This window comes from Bidens hawaiensis, unplaced genomic scaffold (assembly GCF_021521415.1).
Source record: "Bidens hawaiensis isolate Kalapana, Puna unplaced genomic scaffold, B.hawaiensis_p1.1 tig00000055_1, whole genome shotgun sequence".
In the NCBI taxonomy this organism is placed as follows: domain Eukaryota; kingdom Viridiplantae; phylum Streptophyta; class Magnoliopsida; order Asterales; family Asteraceae; genus Bidens; species Bidens hawaiensis.
Genome location: NW_027491016.1, coordinates 1,544,481 through 1,567,256, shown reverse-complemented (window position 1 = coordinate 1,567,256; position 22,776 = coordinate 1,544,481). Strand labels below are relative to the sequence as shown.

At 35.8% G+C, this 22,776-nt stretch overlaps 3 protein-coding genes across 3 annotated transcripts; 1 reads left to right on the top strand and 2 right to left on the bottom strand.

Annotated features, from left to right (window-relative positions):
- Positions 1–847: 847 nt before the first annotated feature.
- LOC143622127 (uncharacterized) lies at positions 848–1,330 on the bottom strand. Its single transcript, XM_077093383.1, has one exon. The coding sequence runs from the start codon at positions 1,328–1,330 to the stop codon at positions 848–850; it is 483 nt and encodes a 160-aa protein (XP_076949498.1).
- Positions 1,331–8,012: 6,682 nt separating this feature from the next.
- On the top strand, positions 8,013–10,679 carry LOC143632614 (protein CNGC15b-like). Its single transcript, XM_077101115.1, has 7 exons — positions 8,013–8,158; positions 8,239–8,689; positions 8,773–8,979; positions 9,045–9,337; positions 9,442–9,553; positions 9,648–9,884; positions 9,976–10,679. The coding sequence occupies exons 1-7, from the start codon at positions 8,130–8,132 to the stop codon at positions 10,639–10,641; spliced, it is 1,995 nt and encodes a 664-aa protein (XP_076957230.1). The 5' UTR covers positions 8,013–8,129; the 3' UTR covers positions 10,642–10,679.
- A 2,040-nt stretch (positions 10,680–12,719) lies between these two features.
- Positions 12,720–13,202, bottom strand: LOC143622047 (uncharacterized). Its single transcript, XM_077093322.1, has one exon. It carries the CDS (start codon positions 13,200–13,202, stop codon positions 12,720–12,722), a length of 483 nt encoding a protein of 160 aa, XP_076949437.1.
- Between the last annotated feature and the right edge of the window lie 9,574 nt (positions 13,203–22,776).

The following is a 22,776-nucleotide window of genomic DNA, read 5'->3' as shown; positions in this document are numbered from 1 at the left end:
GCAAACAATCTGCATTATTGTAGAGACAGTATTTGTGACCTCAATGATGTCGATCGATCGTAAGCATGCATGCCTTTGTTATCTTTGACTTGAAGCCAAAGAGTAGCATGGCGTTATCATAGTATTGCTGGCTACTAACTTACCAAACATATATTAATATTATGCCATGCATGTGTTGGACTTAATTGGATCGAGCAACACGAACAACACCGATATTTTGTGAGAACTCCTCACGACTCTTTCAATATTATTAAGAACGAAAATCACACAAAATACAATAAATTTAAACCATCTATTTATACTAAAACTTTAACCTGCTCACCAAGAAATCTAATTAGACTCAAACTAGGAAACCAAATAAATAAATAAAAATAACCAATCTTATTCCTAATTAATAAAACTAAACCGACTCAAACTAAAATTCTTTAAACTTTAAACCGTTATCAAGATTAATCCTTCATTCACCCCCTTAATCTTGATATGGACTTGTTACTCTTCAACATAGTGTTGGATCTAAATCTTCACGAACCAAATTAGTAGCTTATTCTTTCGGTTTTGGTCCGGGACACTCATATGCAAAATGACCATATTCAAGACAATTATAGCATCTGATATGAGCTTTACCTCGACCCATACCTTTCTCCTTTTGATTTTCATTGGGTTGGAACCGACCACCTCTTTCTCGTCTAACGCCACGTCCTCTACCTCGGCCACGTCCATGGTCGCTTTTCCCTCGTCCACAACATTCACAAACATCCTTTTCTTTCTTCGAACTTTCCTGTCCTTCAGTTTTAGTAAGCAACAACTTACTTTGTCCGCTATCACCCGTCTCATCTTGCTCCCTGATTCATTCTTCATAGGCCTTCAACCTACCTATTGCTTCTTCGAATGGCATGGTGTCCAGATCTGAATATTGCTCAATAGAAGCAACAATCTGAAGATACTTCTTTGGCACCGAATCTAACAGCTTTCGCACTAACACTTCATCTTCAAGAGTTGAACCAAGACTAGTATATCTTGAAACAAATCCGCTTAACTTTCCAGCAAACTCTTCAATCGTATTTGTCTCCTGCATTCGTAGTTGCTCAAATTCTCTTCTTAAACTCGCTAAACGTGCCCTTTGGACCCTGTCGGCACCAAGAAACCTTACACGTAAAGCTTCCCATATGTCTTTCGCACTTCGGTTCTTAGCAACTTGAAGGAGTATATCCTCTGGTAAAGCTTGATAGATAATCGCCCTTGCAATCTTGTTCTTCTTTTCATCTATGGCTCCATCGGTTACTGGCTTAATTTTCTCCCACAACCCTTGTGCATCTAAAACTGACTCCATTAGAATTGTCCAAGTGTTGTAGTTCGTTGTTGTCAACCTTGGTACTTGAAAAGAGGCGGTGTTGTTTTCTTGAACCGGACCATTCCCCTACATTGTTTATGTGACATTCGTCAATTTCGGGTTTTGTTTGTATTCGTTTTTGTAATTGTTTATTAAGTAAACCGACCCGATTTGTAAACCGAAGCTTATGTTATAATCAAAATGATGGATTTATGTTACAATATTGTTTCACACTTGTTTGTTGGGTCTTGAAAACATCCTACCTTTATTTTTATTTTTATTTATTTATTTATTTATTTTATTATTATTATTTTTTTTGTTTTGTGTTTTTGTCTTGATCCATTTTGCATGAAAACTCTTGTGTCTCACACCCATATTTGACCACCAACATTACCCTATATATACACCACCTTTCCTCTTCATTTTCCCTTGCTACAACTCAAAAAAAAAAAAAACTCTCTCAAACATCAAAGATTCAAGGTTATCTTCTTAAGTGTTCTTGAAGGATTTTGGTCTTTCATTTTAATTAGTTTATGTAGCCTTATTAATACTTGTTTATGGTTGTGCAACATATATATAATATACACCCCTTGTTTACCTTTGGTAGTTACTTCTCCGATTCCGGTCGGTGAGGTTTCGGACCCCATAAAGCAAGGCTTCATGGAGGACTGCGTGTCCTTGATATATATACATCTATATAACTTGTTCATACATATTAATCTTGCTTATTTTAGTTTGTTGGTCATGTTTACAAGTTCCATGGTTATGGGTTTTTAAGAGTCTATGCTTCGGTTTAACCGTAAATAGCTCTAAACCGTAATCCGAACTTTGTTACTAGTTTTGTTTGTTTAAACATACTTAGTGTTAGATCTAAGTTTCTAAAATCACTTTTACAAATTCTATGGTTATGGGTTTGTAGAATCTTACCTCGGTCTTAACCCGAAACACGATCCGAACCGAAAACCGAACTTTTGTTTAAAGACTTTATTGTTAACTTTTGGTATTTTTTTACTTGTACATTATTATACAAGTTATTTAGTGTTTGGACATGTGGAAACCATCTATGAACTTGTTGTAAGATGGAAACCGAACCAAACCGATTCTTGCTCGCTTAAGACACACAAGTGTGTTTTTTTAGCCATCAAGACTTGTATATTTCTTTAAAAATAGTTACAAATTGATTTTTAAATATTTTATTAAGTACCTGGAAATGTTGGATCCAACTTGACCTCATAACAAAGTTTGGACCGACAAAACCGAACACTCGCTTAACGTGCGTTGTTAGTTCTAAAACAATGGAACTACATACTTGGTTAAGTCTTATTAAATTTTATTGAGTTATCTCATAACATTCAATATTTTGGAAAGTTGACTTTGGGTTTGACCAATTATCAAGACCCGAACCGACAACCCGAACACTCGATAAAAAAAACCCGTTTTAGTATCTTTATTCCAAAGGGATTTGCATTCTTGCATTTTACCCACCTTATTACTTAACATAGATTGAGTAAATATTAAGGTTAGATACTTTAACCCGGTTTCGAGCAAACTTACATTTTTAAAGGGTTATTATTGTAAATTCTTAAATAGTCACATTTTAAACCTTGAACTTTAATTATTTACATTTCTCAACATTTATTTTGTTTAAAGACCTTCAAGACAACCTTTCTAAATTCAAGACTTCTTTTCTTTTTAGGCATTGTGCGTTAAACTCGTCGTTCCGACAAATCTCCAAATTATCATCTTTTAAGTTTACTACTTGAATGTGAGTACTTCATACCCCATTTTCCATCTTTTATTTTGGGAGTGACATTTAATACTTATTCAACAAAATGCTTTATATTTGAGTCTTAAACCACAAACGTAGTTGTATACTTTACCTAAATAATTGCTCGATTTGGTGTTCTATGCTTATATGCTTATGTGTTTATCGCTTTTGGTTGGGGGGACTATAAAATCCTAGACTATTTGGCATCCCCTTATAGCAAGGTGTCGTTAACGTAATGTAATTAACGATAACTATAAAATCCTAGACTATTTGGCATCCCCTTATAGCTAGGTGTCGCTAATGTGTTTAGCGATATCTATTTATCCAAATTACCACTTTTATTTATCGTTTCGTATGCAAGTTTTGTGGCTATCTTTATTATATACTAATATGATTAAACTTATGAATTGCTCACCGACCTTTGTGTTGACAAACTTTATTTTATGAAATGTTGCTGGTTTGCATCTTGTTTGATTTATGATTGTGAAGAAAACGACATCAAAGACCTTAGGATATTAGTAAAAATGAACAATATCAATTTGCCATATTTTGTGATATCTTGTTTATGGTTATTTTATGGATAATTGTTATGTGACATTTTCGATGTTGTGAAATGAAATGAGTTTATTAAATACTGTCACTTTAATTAGTGTCATGTGCTTATGGACAATCGTTATACCTCGGCATGTTCCGCCGCCTTTGGTCGGGGTGTGACAGATTGGTATCAGAGCCATGACAATAGGATAGGTGGTTAGACGTAACGACCTAGTATTGTTATGCTTAGGGTCCTATACGTGTGCTCATACGTGTTTACTCTATTTTGATTGTTCATATCGCATATTCTTTATAAACTTGTTTAAAATTCACCAATATCCCAAATGTTCACATACACACACTTTCATAGTATTTCCAAGGTATCCTTACCTTAAAACGCACAAAGTAGATTTTCATTGTGTTTTATGGATTACAAGATTAACTTGGATCCCGTTGTTTATAATCCCTTAAAGGTTGCATTTATATCGGGTTCGTAGCCCTCATAGGAAGCGAGACATTATAAAACGACCATTTGACAAAAAGATTCCAAGAATCGAAGGTGATTTACTTACCTGGAATGGTGGGATTATAGTGCTCGTTTTCTAGGCCACAAACCATGTTATACATGTCAATACTTTAAGTAGTCGAATGCGAGCGTTCCGGTCGCCATCCTAATTTTTCGGTGTAAAAACAATAGAACTACGGTGATTCGTGAACTGGTGCTTTGACATGACGTTGTATCCCGATTTATGGTGTTATTATCGTTATTTGAGTCGAAAACATGAAAAAAAATTGCGGTGATTCGTGCACATGTTTAGACTCCAATGTTGTGTTTTATAAATTTTTTTTTTCTTTTGAGTTGGAATATCAAATCATGGTGATTCATGTACGATTTTCCGACTCTATAAACCTCAAAATCTCAAATTTTTAAGCTTTAACCCCTCAAAATCTCAAAATCATTTACGATTGTTTCCTGTTTGTTGTTTATATACAAAGATTTATATTTTATCTAACACTAACATATACTCCTCACTAACTCTAGGATTCACAATCAAAAAGAAAATTAAACTTCACCTTATTCTTATTTTATACACTCTCATATCCATTTCTTTTTTTACCTAAAACTTATACCATTTCTTTATAATCTTTTAGCATGGCTCCACTAAGACCGTGCAAGAGCACCAACCGACGTATGGCTGCTTTTATCATCAAGCAAATGGCCGCTGTGATTCCCGAACTTGTAACTCAAATCCAAGCTACCCAACCTCTTCCACCCGTTGTTGCACCCGTTGAACCCAAACCCGTATCCTACCCATATAAGCAATTTACTAGTGCCAACCCAACCGAATTCTGGGGTACGAACTGTGCGACTACCTTGTTGCAATGGTTCGAGTCTATGGAGAATGTGTTTAGATATAGCGAGTGCCCCGAAGCGAAAAAGACAAATTTCGCTTCAAGCATGTTTAGAAAAACCGCTCTAACATGGTGGGGTAGTGTCATGCATCTCCAAGGGTCGGAAACGGCTATGGCTCTTCCATGGTCCGACCTCAAGGGACTCATGATGAAGAAGTTTTGTCCCAAACACGAACTTCAAAAGCTTGAGGAGGAATTTTGGAACCTCAAGCAAAATAGTGGTGATAACGCCGCTTACTCACTCCGTTTCCACGAGTTGAGCATTCTCGTTCCTCATTTGGTTACCCCGGCTGAGCGTGAGCTTGACAAATACATTGGGGGTTTACCTATGCAAATCCGGTACTCAGTCATGAGTAGCAAACCCGTGAATCTTGAGGATGCCATTACTCTAGCCGGTGCGCTATCGGAGAATCATGTGAAAGCGGGTACCCTAACCCTTAAGAAACCAAACGAAAAAGCCAAACCCGAGCCCGCACCACAAGCCATTAACTACTCCAACTCTTCCCGTCACAACAATAACAACAACAACAAGAAACCCAAAACCAACTACCGAAACTATGCCGTTACCCAACCCCAACCTCAACAACAAACCCAAATTTCACCCCAAACCCGAAAACCCTATACCGGTACCGCCCCACTATGCAACATTTGCCAACTCCATCACCCACCAAACATGCCTTATCGCCATTGTACCATTTGTAACCGACTTGGTCATCTTAACACCACATGCCGATCCGCACAAAAAACCCAACCTAACCAACCAAGAACTTTTCCCCAAAATACTCAACACCGATATGCACCTTACCCACCAAACCAACCTCAACAACCCCGATCTTGCTACAATTGCGGTGACCCTAACCATTTCCGCAACAATTGTCCTCGCCTCATCCTTACTAACCAAACCATGACCGCACCTTACTACCAAACTCAAGCTTACCAAGTTCAAACCTACCAACCTCAACTTTCCCAACACAATGCACCACTCATCCAACCCATCCAAGCCATACAAGCACCACCTCCTCCACCTCCGCAAGCACCTCAAGTCAACCAAGGCAATCAAGGATGAGCTTTCATGATGAATGTTAATCAAGCTCAAGCGGCAAACGATGTTGTGAACGGTATGTTTTTAGTGAACCAACATTTGGCTTCCATTTTATTTGATACGGGTGCCGATAGAAGTTTCATTTCTTTGAAATTTGAGTCAAAAATTGCCGTGTCTCGAACCAAGCTTTCCCGGTCGTTTTCTGTTGAAGTCGCCAATGGGAACTCCATCACCATAAATTCCGTCGACTGCGATTGTACTCTCGTTCTTGCTAACCATAAATTCTCCATCGATCTCATCCCGATGCAAATGGGACGTTTCGATGTCATAGTAGGCATGGATTGGTTATCTTTGCACCGTACCGAAGTTGTCTGCTTCGATAAATTCATTCGCATTTATCGAAGCAAAGATCAGTCTTTCTCAAGAGGGCAAAGAGATGGTGGTCGTGGTGGAGTGAAAGGTTTCGACATCACGAATAAGGTTTATGTTGGGAACCTTGCATGGAGTGTGGACAATTTGGCTCTTGAAACATTGTTTCAAGATCAAGGGAATGTTATGGAAGCTAGGGTGGTTTATAACCGGGATAGTGGTCGGTCAAAGGGTTTTGGTTTCGTGACGTATGGTTCGATGGAGGAGGTTAATAAAGCGATTGATTCATTGGATGGACTTGTAAGTATATATATGTTAAGTTTCATGTTTGTTTGTTTGTTTGATGTGTTTGGTTTGTTGAATGTTGTTGTGATATATTGTGCAGAATGTTGATAGTAGAAGTATCAGAGTTAGTCTTGCTGAAGCTAGACAGAGGCCTCAGTTTTAACATAACTAGCGTGTTGTGGTTAACTTTGTTTAACTAATATTTAAATAAAAATAAGTAAATAAGTAAATGTGTGTATTTGAATATGATTGGTGAGTTTAAAGTGAACCCCACCCACCAGAAGGTGATAACGACGCTACAAAAATGGCGGTGGAGGGCATTTTAGTGTTGGGCGCCATTTGATGCTGACTAGGCATGTAACGCCTTTTCTTTTGCTCCACAACAAAGAGCCTTAGGACAAAGCGTGTATGCCGTTTGCCACATGGTCCAACCAGTTTAGACGTTTCAGTCTGTTACTCATATATCGGGGTGCCAATTTCCAACACGACATAAAAATTATCAGGTTTTGGGTTGTCATATCTAGTTGTTTAATTAACCTTGTTGTGTTCGTACTAACTTGTTTAACATGTTCAATTGAAAAGGACGACCACTAACCTCTTTAGTTAAATAGGTTGATCGGTCAACCTGCTTATGATCCATTTAACTCAATTATTAGTTTATTACAACCTACCAGCCTAATTGATACGTTTAGTCGTTTACAACTTGATTAATGCCAACCAACACTTCTTACTACTTTGACATGTTTAGATAAATAGCTCAAAGGGGTCGTGTTTGGGTTACACGATTATAAGCGTGTTTAAGGTAGGGTCACTGTTTTTCTACATAAACGGGTCGTATTCAGGTTGAACAATTCAGCCCGCCAACCAAACAAGATTGACACCCCACTTGATGCCCGTAAGCGGTAACCAAGTTATGATCTTTTCAATTTTGGCCCGTTCGGCTTTTGCAGCCCGTGTGTTGCTGTCCCACTTATTTAAGTATGAGTCGAGTCTATGTGTAATGAACTTGTTTAAGACAACGAACAGAATTCAAAGAAATATGCTTTTGTTTGTATTTTGCCATCTATGATGAGTTTTGTTTCCAGTTTTCAATAATCCTTAATATAAAACTATTAAACATAAAACTATAAAATTCAAAAGTAATAAAAGACAAGACCAAGGATCTTCTGTTGAGGTTGGCATCCTTCAAAATGATCACCAATATACCCTTTCTTAGTATATAAATATATGTTCATCGTCTTTCGAAATTCTTATTTAGTTTCCAGCATTTTTGTAATCATGAATTTATTCAAGCAAAAATAAAGCCAGCTGCCATTTTCATCAAATCAAAGATCAAATCCATAATCTGCATCAAGCAGTCATTTCAGTAGCCTGAGGCCCCGAGCAAAATGGACACAGATTCACCGAAAGTTTCCAGGTTTGCGAAAACTTAAAATGTAACACATATGATCACACAAACTTTGTTTCTTAATCATTGATTCTTATTTAACTTCTCAGATTTGAGATCGAACAATCTCCTTCAGTTAGGAACCGGCGTGCATTAAGTCAAAGCTTAACCCGAGTGTTCTCCGAGGACTACAAGAAGATCAAAGGGAGCATATTTGATCCCCGAGGCGAGCGTGTGAAGAAATGGAAGAGGTATTTCTTGTTGGCTTCACTTATTTCCATTGCCATTGACCCTCTTTTCTATTACTTGCCCGAAGTAGACGAGGACGAGATGTGCATGGATGAAGATACTTCCTTGAAGATAATTCTTACCGTCATTCGGTCCATAGTCGACATGTTCTACGCGTATCATATCTATGTTCGGTTCAGGACCGCGTATGATGCACCTTCGACCCGTTTGTTTGGAAGAGGAGAGCTCGTTTTGGACCCGTTTAAGATCTCTCAGAGGTATCTCAAGAGAGACTTTACACTTGATTTGCTTGCAGCTCTTCCTATTCCACAGGTAAGAGTTTTTATATTATTCTGATAATGATTTTTGTACATGTTTATGGATCTATCGAGTTGGATGATATATTAATATTTCAGGTAATGACATGGCTCCCGTTTTTCGACAATTCAGAAATGATGAGCACGAAGATCAGCGTACTATACTTCATCATGATCCAGTTCTTCCTGAGGCTTTATCTTGTATTTAAACTTACATCTCATCTAACACAAGAAACCGGTGTGGTGGCTGAATCAACATTAGCAGGAGCTGTTTATAACATACTCCTCTTTCTGTTAGCAGCCCATGTATGTTCGTCTTCTTCGCGTGTTTTAATCTCTTGTCCCAACCGTTGATCTTTGTGATTTTGAAGGTTTTTGGAGCCTGCTTTTACCTTCTAGCAATTGTGAGGCAAGGAATGTGTTGGAAAGAAGTATGCAATCTTGAAGAACCGGGCTGCGGTGAGAGATATTTCAACTGTCGGTTCCTTCATGAAACGGGCCGGGCCTCATGGTATCAATCAAGCAATATCACCAGCATGTGTGGACGCGGAACAGATTTTTTTGAATACGGGTTGATTTCTGATGCGGTAGACTTTGGAGTTGCATCATTGGAGTTCTTCACAAAATATTCTTATTGTCTTTGGTGGGGACTCAGAGCTTTAAGGTAATAAGTAATAAGTAATAACTAACAAACAATGTTTTTATCTTTGGTGACAAACCATAATCTTAAGATTAAAGTTGTTAAATGTTAAACATGACTGTTTTCAGCTCGAGAGCGGAGGAGGTTCAAGCGAGTACATTTTTTGCCGAAACACATTTTTGCATAATCATTTCGCTTACCGGATTGTTGCTTCTTGCCATGATTATTGGCACCATGGAGGTAAATTTTTACTGTTAAGTTTTTACATTGTTATAAACCAAGCGCATTATTTAGTATGCGTATTGATCAGTCGATTTAACATGAAAATAAACAGACATACATTGAATCAAGAACCGAGAGGCTAGAAGAGTATAGAATCCAACAAATGGATACAGAAGAATATATGAACCATAGGCAACTGCCACACGAAATGAAGGAACGCGTGCGCAAACACAACCTTTTCAAATGGATTAAGTATAGGAATGTTGAAGAAGAAGCTATTATGGAGTCCCTTCCGATGGATGTTAGAAGAGATATTAAACATCACATATGCATCGAACTAGTTAGACGAGTAAGTCCACCGATACCTTCACAATAAGTCACATATTACTTGAATATCAAGTGGCACTTTACATATAAATATATAATACAAAACTTAACAGGTTCCATTGTTTGACCAAATGGATGAGCGCACGGTGGACGCAATATGTGACCGGTTAAAACCTGTTATCTGCTCATCCCAAACATGCTTACTTCGCGAAGGAGATCCAACCAATGACATGTTTTTCATCATGCATGGTCAGCTAGATTCCTACACTACAGACGGAGGTCGAACGGGCTTCTGGAACCAGTGCCAGATTGGGCCCGGGGACTTCTGTGGGGAGGAACTGCTGACGTGGGCCCTAGACCCACGTTCAACAGCCATCCTCCCCTTGTCCACGCGGACAGTCACATCAGTTGGTGATGTGGAAGCATTTGCTCTTTCTTCAGAGGACTTGAAATTTGTTGCGACACAGTTTCGCAAGCTGCATAATAAGAAACTGAGGCATACGTTTAGGGTCCACTCGCACCAGTGGAGGACGTGGGCTGCTTGTTATATACAAGCTGCGTGGAAACGGTATAGAAGACGGAAGTTGGTTAATATGCTCAAGGCTAAAGAGAATTATAACAAAGTGAATGTTAATGAGCAAAGCAGGAATAAAGCAAGGATTAGGGAGACCGGATTGTCTTTGCATACAAAGACGGCTAAAAGAAGTGAGATATTTGAATCTGATGATATTATTCGTACCCCGGTCCCAAAGCCAAGAGATCCTGACTATTTTGATTGATGGTTTGTGGATCGGGTCGTGTTTTTGGTAATAATAATGCATGTGACTCGCGCTTGTTTTTGTTAGAATGGTCATATAAGTGTAACAACATTCTTGTAATACAATGTTACTGAAGCAAAGCTCAGATTCATATGATTTCTTGGTCTGCATCTATAATTATATAATTCTATAGATATCTTCTGTTGCCAAGTTAGTTCACATGTCGCATTCCCTTTTGATCATTAATGGCGTAGAGTGGAAACAAGGAGTTGTCTCGAGAGGAAATTGACATCTTATCGAATTCTAAAACCGTTACATCAAGCCCTATTTTTATATGCGACGGTTAAATATGGCAGGCCGAGTTAAGTTTAGAAAACCGAAAGACACTGACCAAGTGACTTGTTAATAAATAATAATAATGGGGTTAGGCGTGATGGGTGCATGGACCACTATAACATAACATTCTAAGATAAACCAATTTTATTTTATAGCATTGAAACAAAAGCAAATTCTTAATGAGGTAATGATTGCTCCCATAGATAAAGATGCTTCCATGTCTTACATTGGAATGACATGTTCACACTCATCTAATAAAAACCTTAACTTGTTACTCTCTACACGTACAATGTGTGATGTGCTAGTAATAAATCCATACATTTATAATAACAACTATTATTATTATTATTATAGATTTTACGTATAACATAATATATATTATTTAGTTGCTTTATCATATTTAATTTATATGTTATAATGATAAATATAATCAATGTATGTTATATATTAAATAACAATTATATAAAACATATATAACAACGTTGTTTAGGCTCACTAGTTCAAGGATAGTTTATTAAACGAGCAATTTTTAGGCTTCGGTTTGGGCTCAAGCTCGTAAAACCTTGATTGGATTGAGCTTTTAGCGAGCCGGACAAACCGACTATGGCTGCTTGTCCAAGCGTTCAACTTGCTGAGACATTCTTCACCATTACTTGCAAGTCTATAACTCTGAACGAATTGAAAGTTATGTTTGTTTTAAGTTAGACCTAGTTCTAGCACACTTGTCTCTACAAAATTAATACAAATATATAACTCTTTCAAGTTTCAACTCTTGAACGTTAGGTATAATTTCAGGTTATTCTGTAATTTGTTTCCCAAAATAATAATAATAATAATAATAATAATAATAATAATAATAATAAATCTCAATATTGGTTAGTGAACATACTGAGTTTGGCATGGGTTAACCTTCCATGCAAACAATCTGCATTATTGTAGAGACAGTATTTGTGACCTCAATGATGTCGATCGATCGTAAGCATGCATGCCTTTGTTATCTTTGACTTGAAGCCAAAGAGTAGCATGGCGTTATCATAGTATTGCTGGCTACTAACTTACCAAACATATATTAATATTATGCCATGCATGTGTTGGACTTAATTGGATCGAGCAACACGAACAACACCGATATTTTGTGAGAACTCCTCACGACTCTTTCAATATTATTAAGAACGAAAATCACACAAAATACAATAAATTTAAACCATCTATTTATACTAAAACTTTAACCTGCTCACCAAGAAATCTAATTAGACTCAAACTAGGAAACCAAATAAATAAAAAAAAATAACCAATCTTATTCCTAATTAATAAAACTAAACCGACTCAAACTAAAATTCTTTAAACTTTAAACCGTTATCAAGATTAATCCTTCATTCACCCCCTTAATCTTGATATGGACTTGTTACTCTTCAAAATAGTGTTGGATCTAAATCTTCACGAACCAAATTAGTAGCTTCTTCTTTCTTTTTTGGTCCGGGACACTCATATGCAAAATGACCATATTCAAGACAATTATAGCATCTGATATGAGCTTTACCTCGACCCATACCTTTCTCCTTTTGATTTTCATTGGGTTGGAACCGACCACCTCTTTCTCGTCTAACGCCACGTCCTCTACCTCGGCCACGTCCATGGTCGCTTTTCCCTCGTCCACAACATTCACAAACATCCTTTTCTTTCTTCGAACTTTCCTGTCCATCAGTTTTAGTAAGCAACAACTTACTTTGTCCGCTATCACCCGTCTCATCTTGCTCCCTGATTCATTCTTCATAGGCCTTCAACCTACCTATTGCTTCTTCGAATGGCATGGTGTCCAGATCTGAATATTGCTCAATAGAAGCAACAATCTGAAGATACTTCTTTGGCACCGAATCTAACAGCTTTCGCACTAACACTTCATCTTCAAGAGTTGAACCAAGACTAGTATATCTTGAAACAAATCCGCTTAACTTTCCAGCAAACTCTTCAATCGTATTTGTCTCCTGCATTCGTAGTTGCTCAAATTCTCTTCTTAAACTCGCTAAACGTGCCCTTTGGACCCTGTCGGCACCAAGAAACCTTACACGTAAAGCTTCCCATATGTCTTTCGCACTTCGGTTCCTAGCAACTTGAAGGAGTATATCCTCTGGTAAAGCTTGATAGATAATCGCCCTTGCAATCTTGTTCTTCTTTTCATCTATGGCTCCATCGGTTACTGGCTTAATTTTCTCCCACAACCCTTGTGCATCTAAAACTGACTCCATTAGAATTGTCCAAGTGTTGTAGTTCGTTGTTGTCAACCTTGGTACTTGAAACGAGGCGGTGTTGTTTTCTTGAACCGGGCCATTCCCTGCATTGTTTATGTGACATTCGTCAATTTCGGGTTTTGTTTGTATTCGTTTTTGTAATTGTTTATTAAGTAAACCGACCCGATTTGTAAACCGAAGCTTATGTTATAATCAAAATGATGGATTTATGTTACAATATTGTTTCACACTTGTTTGTTAGGTCTTGAAAACATCCTATCTTTATTTTTATTTTTATTTATTTATTTTATTATTATTATTTTTTTTTGTTTTGTGTTTTTGTCTTGATCCATTTTGCATGAAAACTCTTGTGTCTCACACCCATATTTGACCACCAACATTACCCTATATATACACCACCTTTCCTCTTCATTTTCCCTTGCTACAACTCAAAAAAAAAAAAAAAAAAAACTCTCTCAAACATCAAAGATTCAAGGTTATCTTCTTAAGTGTTCTTGAAGGATTTTGGTCTTTCATTTTAATTAGTTTATGTAGCCTTGTTAATACTTGTTTATGGTTGTGCAACATATATATAATATACACCCCATGTTTACCTTTGGTAGTTACTTCTCCGATTCCGGTCGGTGAGGTTTCGGACCCCATAAGGCAAGGCTTCATGGAGGACTTCGTGTCCTTGATATATATACATCTATATAACTTGTTCATACATATTAATCTTGCTTATTTTAGTTTGTTGGTCATGTTTACAAGTTCCATGGTTATGGGTTTTTAAGAGTCTATGCTTCGGTTTAACCGTAAATAGCTCTAAACCGTAAACCGAACTTTGTTACTAGTTTTGTTTGTTTAAACATACTTAGTGTTAGATCTAAGTTTCTAAAATCACTTTTACAAATTCTATGGTTATGGGTTTGTAGAATCTTACCTCGGTCTTAACCCGAAACACGATCCGAACCGAAAACCGAACTTTTGTTTAAAGACTTTATTGTTAACTTTTGGTATTTTTTTATTTGTACATTATTATACAAGTTATTTAGTGTTTGGACATGTGGAAACCATCTATGAACTTGTTGTAAGATGGAAACCGAACCAAACCGATTCTTGCTCGCTTAAGACACACAAGTGTATTTTTTTAGCCATCAAGACTTGTATATTTCTTTAAAAATAGTTACAAATTGATTTTTAAATATTTTATTAAGTACCTGGAAATGTTGGATCCAACTTGACCTCATAACAAAGTTTGGACCGACAAAACCGAACACTCGCTTAACGTGCGTTGTTAGTTCTAAAACAATGGAACTACATACTTGGTTAAGTCTTATTAAATTTTATTGAGTTATCTCATAACATTCAATATTGTAGGTTCCTGGACGGATCGTACACGGGATATCGCTATCTGCGCAGGTGCGGAATCCCTGCGTAGCTAGATACGAGCGTAGAATACGTATAAATCAAACACACGAGCAATAACCGAAACACGTTATATTGATAACACGAACACGTGACACGATGTCACTATTACAGACTGACTTGTAAACACGTAACTCGCTAACCCTCGAACTCACGAACTCTCGATCTAATTAACACTACAAACTGTTACAGCGAACAGTTTATATAAGCACGACAACTTCGCCTCAGGCGAAGTTGTCCTTAACTTCGCTTGTTCAACAAGTTCGCCTGAGCGAACTTGTTGACAACTTCGCTTGTTTGACAAGTTCGCCTAAGCGAACTTGTTGACAACTTCGCACATACAAAAACATAAACATAATCATAAACATAATTACATTACAGACTCGATTACAAATGCTAGACTATGAACTACTGACACACATGTACCAACAAATATTTTGGAAAGTTGACTTTGGGTTTGACCAATTATCAAGACCCGAACCGACAACCCGAACACTCGATAAAAAAAAACCCGTTTTAGTATCTTTATTCCAAAGGGATTTGCATTCTTGCATTTTACCCACCTTATTACTTAACATAGGTTGAGTAAATATTAAGGTTAGATACTTTAACCCGGTTTCGAGCAAACTTACATTTTTAAAGGGTTATTATTATAAATTCTTAAATAGTCACATTTTAAACCTTGAACTTTAATTATTTACATTTCTCAACATTTATTTTGTTTAAAGACCTTCAAGACAACCTTTCTAAATTCAAGACTTCTTTTCTTTTTAGGCATTGTGCGTTAAACTCGTCGTTCCGACAAATCTCCAAATTATCATCTTTTAAGTTTACTACTTGAAGGTGAGTACTTCATACCCCATTTTCCATCTTTTATTTTGGGGGTGACATTTAATACTTATTCAACAAAATGCTTTATATTTGAGTCTTAAACCACAAACGTAGTTGTATACTTTACCTAAATAATTGCTCGATTTGGTGTTCTATGCTTATATGCCTATGTGTTTATCGCTTTTGGTTGGGGGGACTATAAAATCCTAGACTATTTGGCATCCCCTTATAGCAAGGTGTCGTTAACGTAATGTAATTAACGATAACTATAAAATCCTATACTATTTGGCATCCCCTTATAGCTAGGTGTCGCTAATGTGTTTAGCGATATCTATTTATCCAAATTACCACTTTTATTTATCGTTTCGTATGCAAGTTTTGTGGCTATCTTTATTATATACTAATATGATTAAACTTATGAATTGCTCACCGACCTTTGTGTTGACAAACTTTATTTTATGAAATGTTGCAGGTTTGCATCTTGGTTGATTTATGATTGTGAAGAAAACGACATCAAAGACCTTAGGATATTAGTAAAAATGAACAATATCAATTTGCCATATTTTGTGATATCTTGTTTATGGTTATTTTATGGATAATTGTTATGTGACATTTTCGATGTTGTGAAATGAAATGAGTTTATTAAATACTGTCACTTTAATTAGTGTCATGTGCTTATGGACAATCGTTACACCTCGGCATGTTCCGCCGCCTTTGGTCGGGGTGTGACAGTTTGGATTATTAGCCATTCTTTTCTTCGAATCTTCTTAACGTCACACAGATCGTCCTTTTTGATCGCTCACACAGATACGATCACAACGAATCACACAGATTTACGCTGCTTCTTTTTCTTTCAATGAATCACACAGATTAACGTTGCTTCTTCTTCTTTCAACGAATCACACAGATTGACGTTGTTCTTCTCCTTCAACGATTCACACAGATTGACGTTGATTCTTCTTCTCGATCGTTCACACAGATACGACTGTCTTCGTCTTCTCCTTGATCGTTTGATTGCTACACTATTGCAACCCGTCTTCTCAGGTGGGTTCGGTCTTCTTCCTTGTTGCTCGATCGCTCTTCTTCACAGATACACTTTCTTTTAATTCAAGCTGTTGAAAAACAATTAGATTGTTGTTTGTTACCTTCTCTGCCTTTTTTTTCTTTTTTTCCGATGGACTTCAACACCAGGAAAGGATAATTACCTACTTGCTTGGTAGGTTTTATGTTTTTATATATACTCTAATTAATTCCACCGCCAATCAAATGCCACCTCCATAATTTGAAATTGATTTCTCCAAAATCACCCACACGTACGCCGACTTTCAATTTGGAGTCTTCTCTCGTAACAGATTGCGGCCTCTTCTTCAACAGCTCGTTTGATTAATCTTCTTTCCTATCCCAAGCTCTGATACCAATTGTTAGACTTAATTGGATCGAGCAACATGAACAACACCGATATTTTGTGAGAACTCCTTACGACTCTTTCAATATTATTAAGAACGAAAACCACGCAAAATACAATAACCCTAAACCATCTATTTATATTAAAACCTTAACTTACTCACCAAGAAATCTAATTAGACTCAAACTAGGAAACCAAATAAATAAATAAAAATAACCAATCTTATTCCTAATTAATAAAACTAAACCGACTCAAACTAAAACACTTTAAACTTTAAACCGTTATCACGATTAATCCTTCAGCATGTCAGACAGAATTTAGTAATTCAGCTTTCACTTGCTTTGCTTTTAGGATGTTAAAAGTGAAGTGTTGAAGACCTTGGGATTGATTAGTGCATGTTAGTATGTTAAGTTTCACTTAGCATTTTTAAACGATTTGCACACATTTCTAGGCAGGGCCGTCTCCGAGTATTTAAATACCTCGGCAAAGTCAAAATAAAAAGGTCCCTAGACTTAACGAGTAACGAAATATATAAGCTAATTTGTTTAAGCGAGGCTTAATGTTATAACAATAAATATAGAAAAATATATTATTAAAATCAAATACCGTAATAACTAATGATTAACAAATGATTCGTGAAACTCTCCTAACATTGGAAAAAAAATAGCTTGGTCCTTAGTGGCTAGCTTGGTCAACCGTGAAGGAGCCTGGTAGTTAACATCGAACCAACAGTAGTGGTCGGCTGGGTTGGTCTTTGTTCAGCATTCGCAAAGAAGGAAGGAACCAAAGAGAAATTTCAATCGACCGCTATTTCTTTTATTTTGCATCGGGTTTTTTATTTATTTTTACTTTAGTTTTTAGTTTTAGTTTGGGTCCAATAATTTAAACTTAATAAATGGATTATAGATAAAAAAGAATTTTGGGCCCAATAATTATAAAATGGTAAGGAGCAATTCATATTTTATAATTTTTATATTTTTAAATGTATATATAAAATATACAGATACAAAAAATTTTGGCCCCTTAAAATTGCGTGCCCGGCCGACGGTCCGACTGGCACTACCCTCCAGCCGACCATGTTTCTAGTTTTGGTAACTAGAATTTTTTTTAACAGCAACGCATTCGGGTTTAGTCATTCAGTGGCATGCCTCTTCATAACTCATGTATATATCTATGCCTCAAACAGAGTTACAACCGCCCATTGTTACTTTGACGCTCGAGAATGGTACCAAACCGTTCAAGAAGGAAACTGATTAGCTTTTAAAACCCCCTGACTTGCTTATCAGGAGAAATGCTTGCAACTGCAAAGTTGGAACTTGGGTGTCCCCAGTGGAAGTTTGGGAGAAACCTAGGGTGTCGCTCTGCCAGAGGGTCTTTGGCTTTTGATCACTAAGTTGTATGTATGATCATGAAGAAGTACTATAATGATATGCATTTAGAGTACGCACAAAATGGAAGACTGAAAATTGTTTAGGTTTTCAGAGTACATACAAGATGGAAGACTAAAAATTAAAGATATGAAGTCGTATGATCATGAACAAGTACTATAATGATAGTATGGTAAAGCTAAAGAGGCATGATCATGTGCACAATGATATACATTTAGAGTACACACAAAATGAAAGACTGAAAATTAAAGATATGAGGTCGCCTACGTGTTGTAACACGACTAAACATAAAAAAAAGAAATAATAAAAAAAAGAGCTCGCCTACGTGTTGTAACATGACTAGACATAAAAAAGATTGCACTCTTACAAAACGTGTACTCATTTCTCTTATCCTTTGATTGTAGCAAGTTGGTGGTTTTTTCACAGGCTTTCCATGGAGAGTAGCCAAAATTGAAGATGCTCATATACTTATTGTTCTTTAAAAAAAATCAATTTATTGTACTTCCAGTACGTTTTCTTTCTACTGACCTCAACCCAATTGTGTAGTTGTATTTTGTTAATTCGGTCATTTTGGCATATGAAAACTTCATCAATTAATTTGTTTGTGTTATCTGAGAGCTATTATTACCATTACACCATATTAATTGCATTATCAATTGGCATCATAGTATATCTTATTGCATCATATTAGATCATGGTGTATTACGAAATTAATGGAAGTTTTTTCGAATATTTATGGCCAAACTTTTCAAAAACTCTACTTTCTTATACAACATTCACAAACTCCATTAAAAATATTAAATGTGTGTGCATATTATATTTATATATAATATATATGTATGTATGTGAGAGAGGAGAGAGAATGGACGCCAACTCATCTGATCCTATGCGTGTTTGTTGAGACAAACTTGTCTTCATGGACTTTATTCAATAACAAGAAGGATTGTGTCCTCAAAGTCTGCCCATTGATCAAGACCTAGAGAACCGGCCAGAGTCTTTCGTGGATGCTACAATATATTAACCTAAAGGGTTATGCATTAACAATTTTATCAAATGTACTTGAATATGATTAGAACCTAAACATCTCACTCAACATAATACATGTTATTATTTAGATGGAATAACATGCAATAGTAAAAATCCAAAACAAAAAACTATTATTTGGTGAAATTAAAATAGTATTTGAAATAAGGTGTATTACATGTAAATAAACGGTATGCTCAAAGAGATAGTTTCTCAAGATTGACGATGTCGCCGGTTCTAACAACCATCTTAGTGTTCTCCGTCAATCTTCACTATTCAACAAAGCCCTACACAGATCAGAGCCCAAGTTTCCTTTTGCGGTAAACGGGAGACATTACACTCATGGGCATTAAAAAATGCAAACGCAGGAGGATATTTAAATGGCATAATCAAGATAATTATAGCAATCGAATAACTGAACTGAATGATTCAGACGACAAACTTAAAGCTTCCAATGTTTATCAAAATTTTTAAAAAAAAGTATCTAACTATGAAACAAGATAAACACAAAATAATAAAGCAATAAGTCTTCTTTTTTTTTTTTCTCGTTTGAGCCCCCTTTTCTTCTCAATGCTTCTTTTCAGCCCACCTTGCTTGCGCTTCCTCTTTTCTTCCCACATCCCGATTGACGCATTCCCGAGCCCAATCCATCCTTAGCTCAATGCCCTGATCAAATATTGGCCCACTAAACGGGAGCACCACATGCAAACCCAGATATGCTTCTACAATCTACATCATCTTCCTGATGGGATATACCCAAACTAGTCAACTTTTGTGAAAACTTTTGCTTATTCACATGACGATAACCACAAAAGATTCACGATTGCATGAAAGGCCGCAAGAAAAGACGTAGAAAGAGCTTTTGGTGTCCTAAAAGCTATGTGGGCTATTGCTTGTCTCTAGGCACAGACAATGCATCCGAACAAAAATAGAAAATCATGTACACTTGCATTATATCACACAATATTATCTTGAAAGATGAAGGTGCAAAGACAAGCCTCAAATATTCAATCCTTCACAAATTAAGAAGTTCATGATGCTTGTGGAATTGCGTTCATCAGTCACTTTGTATTAAGTATACCAAATTAATAAAAAGAAAAAGGTACAAACATATTGTAAAAATCAGCATACGTGTAAAATAAGTGACTATAATGATTAATTTAAATTATAATGGACAATGGGTGGTGTTGAGTGGCAATGCCCGACATGAAGAAAGTTGTGGGGAGAAGCATACGTGTCAATGGAAGTAAGGGGCATGCCATTGGATAAGCATGGTACGACCCACCACACCCGATGCCATTTTCTATGAATCAAGTGAACACTTTTGTGTTTCCAAAAAGTGAGTCGTTTCATCGATTTGTAATGTGAAGTTTAATTATTATAACATTATCTTATGGCATTCATATATTAACATACACATTTATATTGATATATTGAGATTGTGAGAAGTTTTTCAATAATTGATAAAGCAAATGGTACAAGTTAAGATTTATTTTGTTGGGTTTAAAGAGGTTAGAAAAAATTTTATTGTTATAACTAAATTGCGTATTCGAATTTAATAACTTATTATAACTTAGTATCAATACATACAGACCCGGCCCATAGAGAGGGCAGAGAGGGCTACAGCCCCAGGCCCAATAGCTTTTGAGGCTCACAAAAATTTCCAACATTCATATGTACATATAATATACAAATTCCCATGATTCAATTGCTTCAGTATATTGATTTAGCTCAACAGCTAAAAACTCTCTTCAACCAAATGACATGCGCAAGTTCATTTGCATCTATCATTTATGTTCTTAATTTTTTTTATTGTTTTTATTTGTTTAAAATAACTCTAGATCTCATTAAATTTTAAGTCCAATGTTCAATCTAAACTAAAAATAATAAAAGAGCCATTACTTTTTTTCATTTTTATTAATAGGGCCTATGGCATGAGTTTAATTATTGTTGGAACTCATGTTAATAGTTATATCATCTTCTTTTATATATATATTAAAAGAAAAAGACTTTTTGACTTAAACCAAAAAGGGTAGGATAATTTCAACATTCGTTTAATTGTTTAAATTAAACTATTTTGTACTATACTTTTGTTTTGTTTATTGTCATCATAGTTATCGTCGTATTATTTACTTTTTATATAGGAGTTAATGAGTATGTATTTTGGAGGCCCATTTTTTATTAGACCCGGGTCCTCGAATTTTTTTGAGATTCTCGGAGACAGCCCTAAATACATATACAAGTTGACCGACTATAAAAACGCAACCGATTATAAACTAGTAAGACACTAACATGGTATTATTGCCCTAATTCTTTAATATCTAAGTGTTTTTTTACGATAGCCTTCATATAAATGTTTGAAGTTCTGTTGATATCAATTATCAATGATGCATAAAAAAATAGTAATAATGATCTTCGGTAACCCTTTTTTTAGAACAAAACGTTAACCTTTCTTAAAAAACAACTGAAGATTTTATAAAATAAACGTTAACCCGAAAAAGAACTCGACTTACCCACCAACTAGTTAGCACATCATATGGTGCAGGAACTTTTAGAGATTGCGTTGTCATTCAATTTAGAAAAATAAAAGCATAAAGAAAGTTATTAATACAAACTTTTTACGGAATGGACAAAAATGACCCTGACAAATCATACGTGTGAATCAGCATTGATGTAGTTACTTGCTTGGATTGGAGTGGCATGAAATTCTCGTTACTTATTTTATTTTGTTTTTGGGTAAGTGATAACTAAACAATAAGAGTAAAACTAACATATATAAAATATGGATTATGTGTAAATAAGAAGTTTGATTTTCTTAAGAAGGCTAGGAAGGATGGTATTTTAGTTTAACACTTAAATATCAAAACCCATTTAATTTAATTTCAAAAACCCACTTACATTAATTTCAAAAACCCACTTACATAAAACCCAATTACATATTTACTCTCTACAACCACCACCGCCCACCGCCACCAAAACCGTCACCCACCGCTACCACCTCGTCGAAAAAGTCTGGAAAAACACAATGGAAAATACTATGAAAAACACAATGGAAAAAAACACCATGAAAAAAAAAACACAATGAAAAAAACACAATAAAAAACACAATTGTATGACACAATGTAAAAAATACAATGGAAAAAACACAATGAAAAATACTATTGTATAACACAATTTTGTAAAACACAATTTGGTAAAACACAATTTGTAAAAAACCTACTAAGTTTTTTTAAAATTTTATATTACAATATGGTACTCATATGAAAGATAAAAAGACACTCGTTATTATGGTGAATTTTTTTTTTCAATAAAAAAAAGTTATGGACGTTTTAAAATGATGAAGGAATTTGGCATGTGTCTTGCATGTGGAGAGAGAAAGTTAACAAATGTGTTATTCCTTTTATGCCCTTTACCTTGTGTTCACACTTGATTTCCCCCTAAACTAATTTCAACCCTCCATATTCAAAATCAATGGACAAGATTATTTCTTATCATTTCTATAAAAACTATACTTCCT

What these genes read in the sequence shown, in the direction of transcription:
- LOC143622047 (XM_077093322.1), bottom strand. Translation starts at nt 13,202, where the DNA reads ATGGAGTCAGTTTTAGATGCACAAGGGTTGTGGGAGAAAATTAAGCCA.
- LOC143622127 (XM_077093383.1), bottom strand. Translation starts at nt 1,330, where the DNA reads ATGGAGTCAGTTTTAGATGCACAAGGGTTGTGGGAGAAAATTAAGCCA.
- LOC143632614 (XM_077101115.1), top strand. Translation starts at nt 8,130, where the DNA reads ATGGACACAGATTCACCGAAAGTTTCCAG. An exon ending in GATTCACCGAAAGTTTCCAG is followed by an intron (nt 8,159 to 8,238) that starts GTTTGCGAAAAC and finishes TTAACTTCTCAG; the next exon opens with ATTTGAGATCGAACAATCTC. An exon ending in CAGCTCTTCCTATTCCACAG is followed by an intron (nt 8,690 to 8,772) that starts GTAAGAGTTTTT and finishes TTAATATTTCAG; the next exon opens with GTAATGACATGGCTCCCGTT.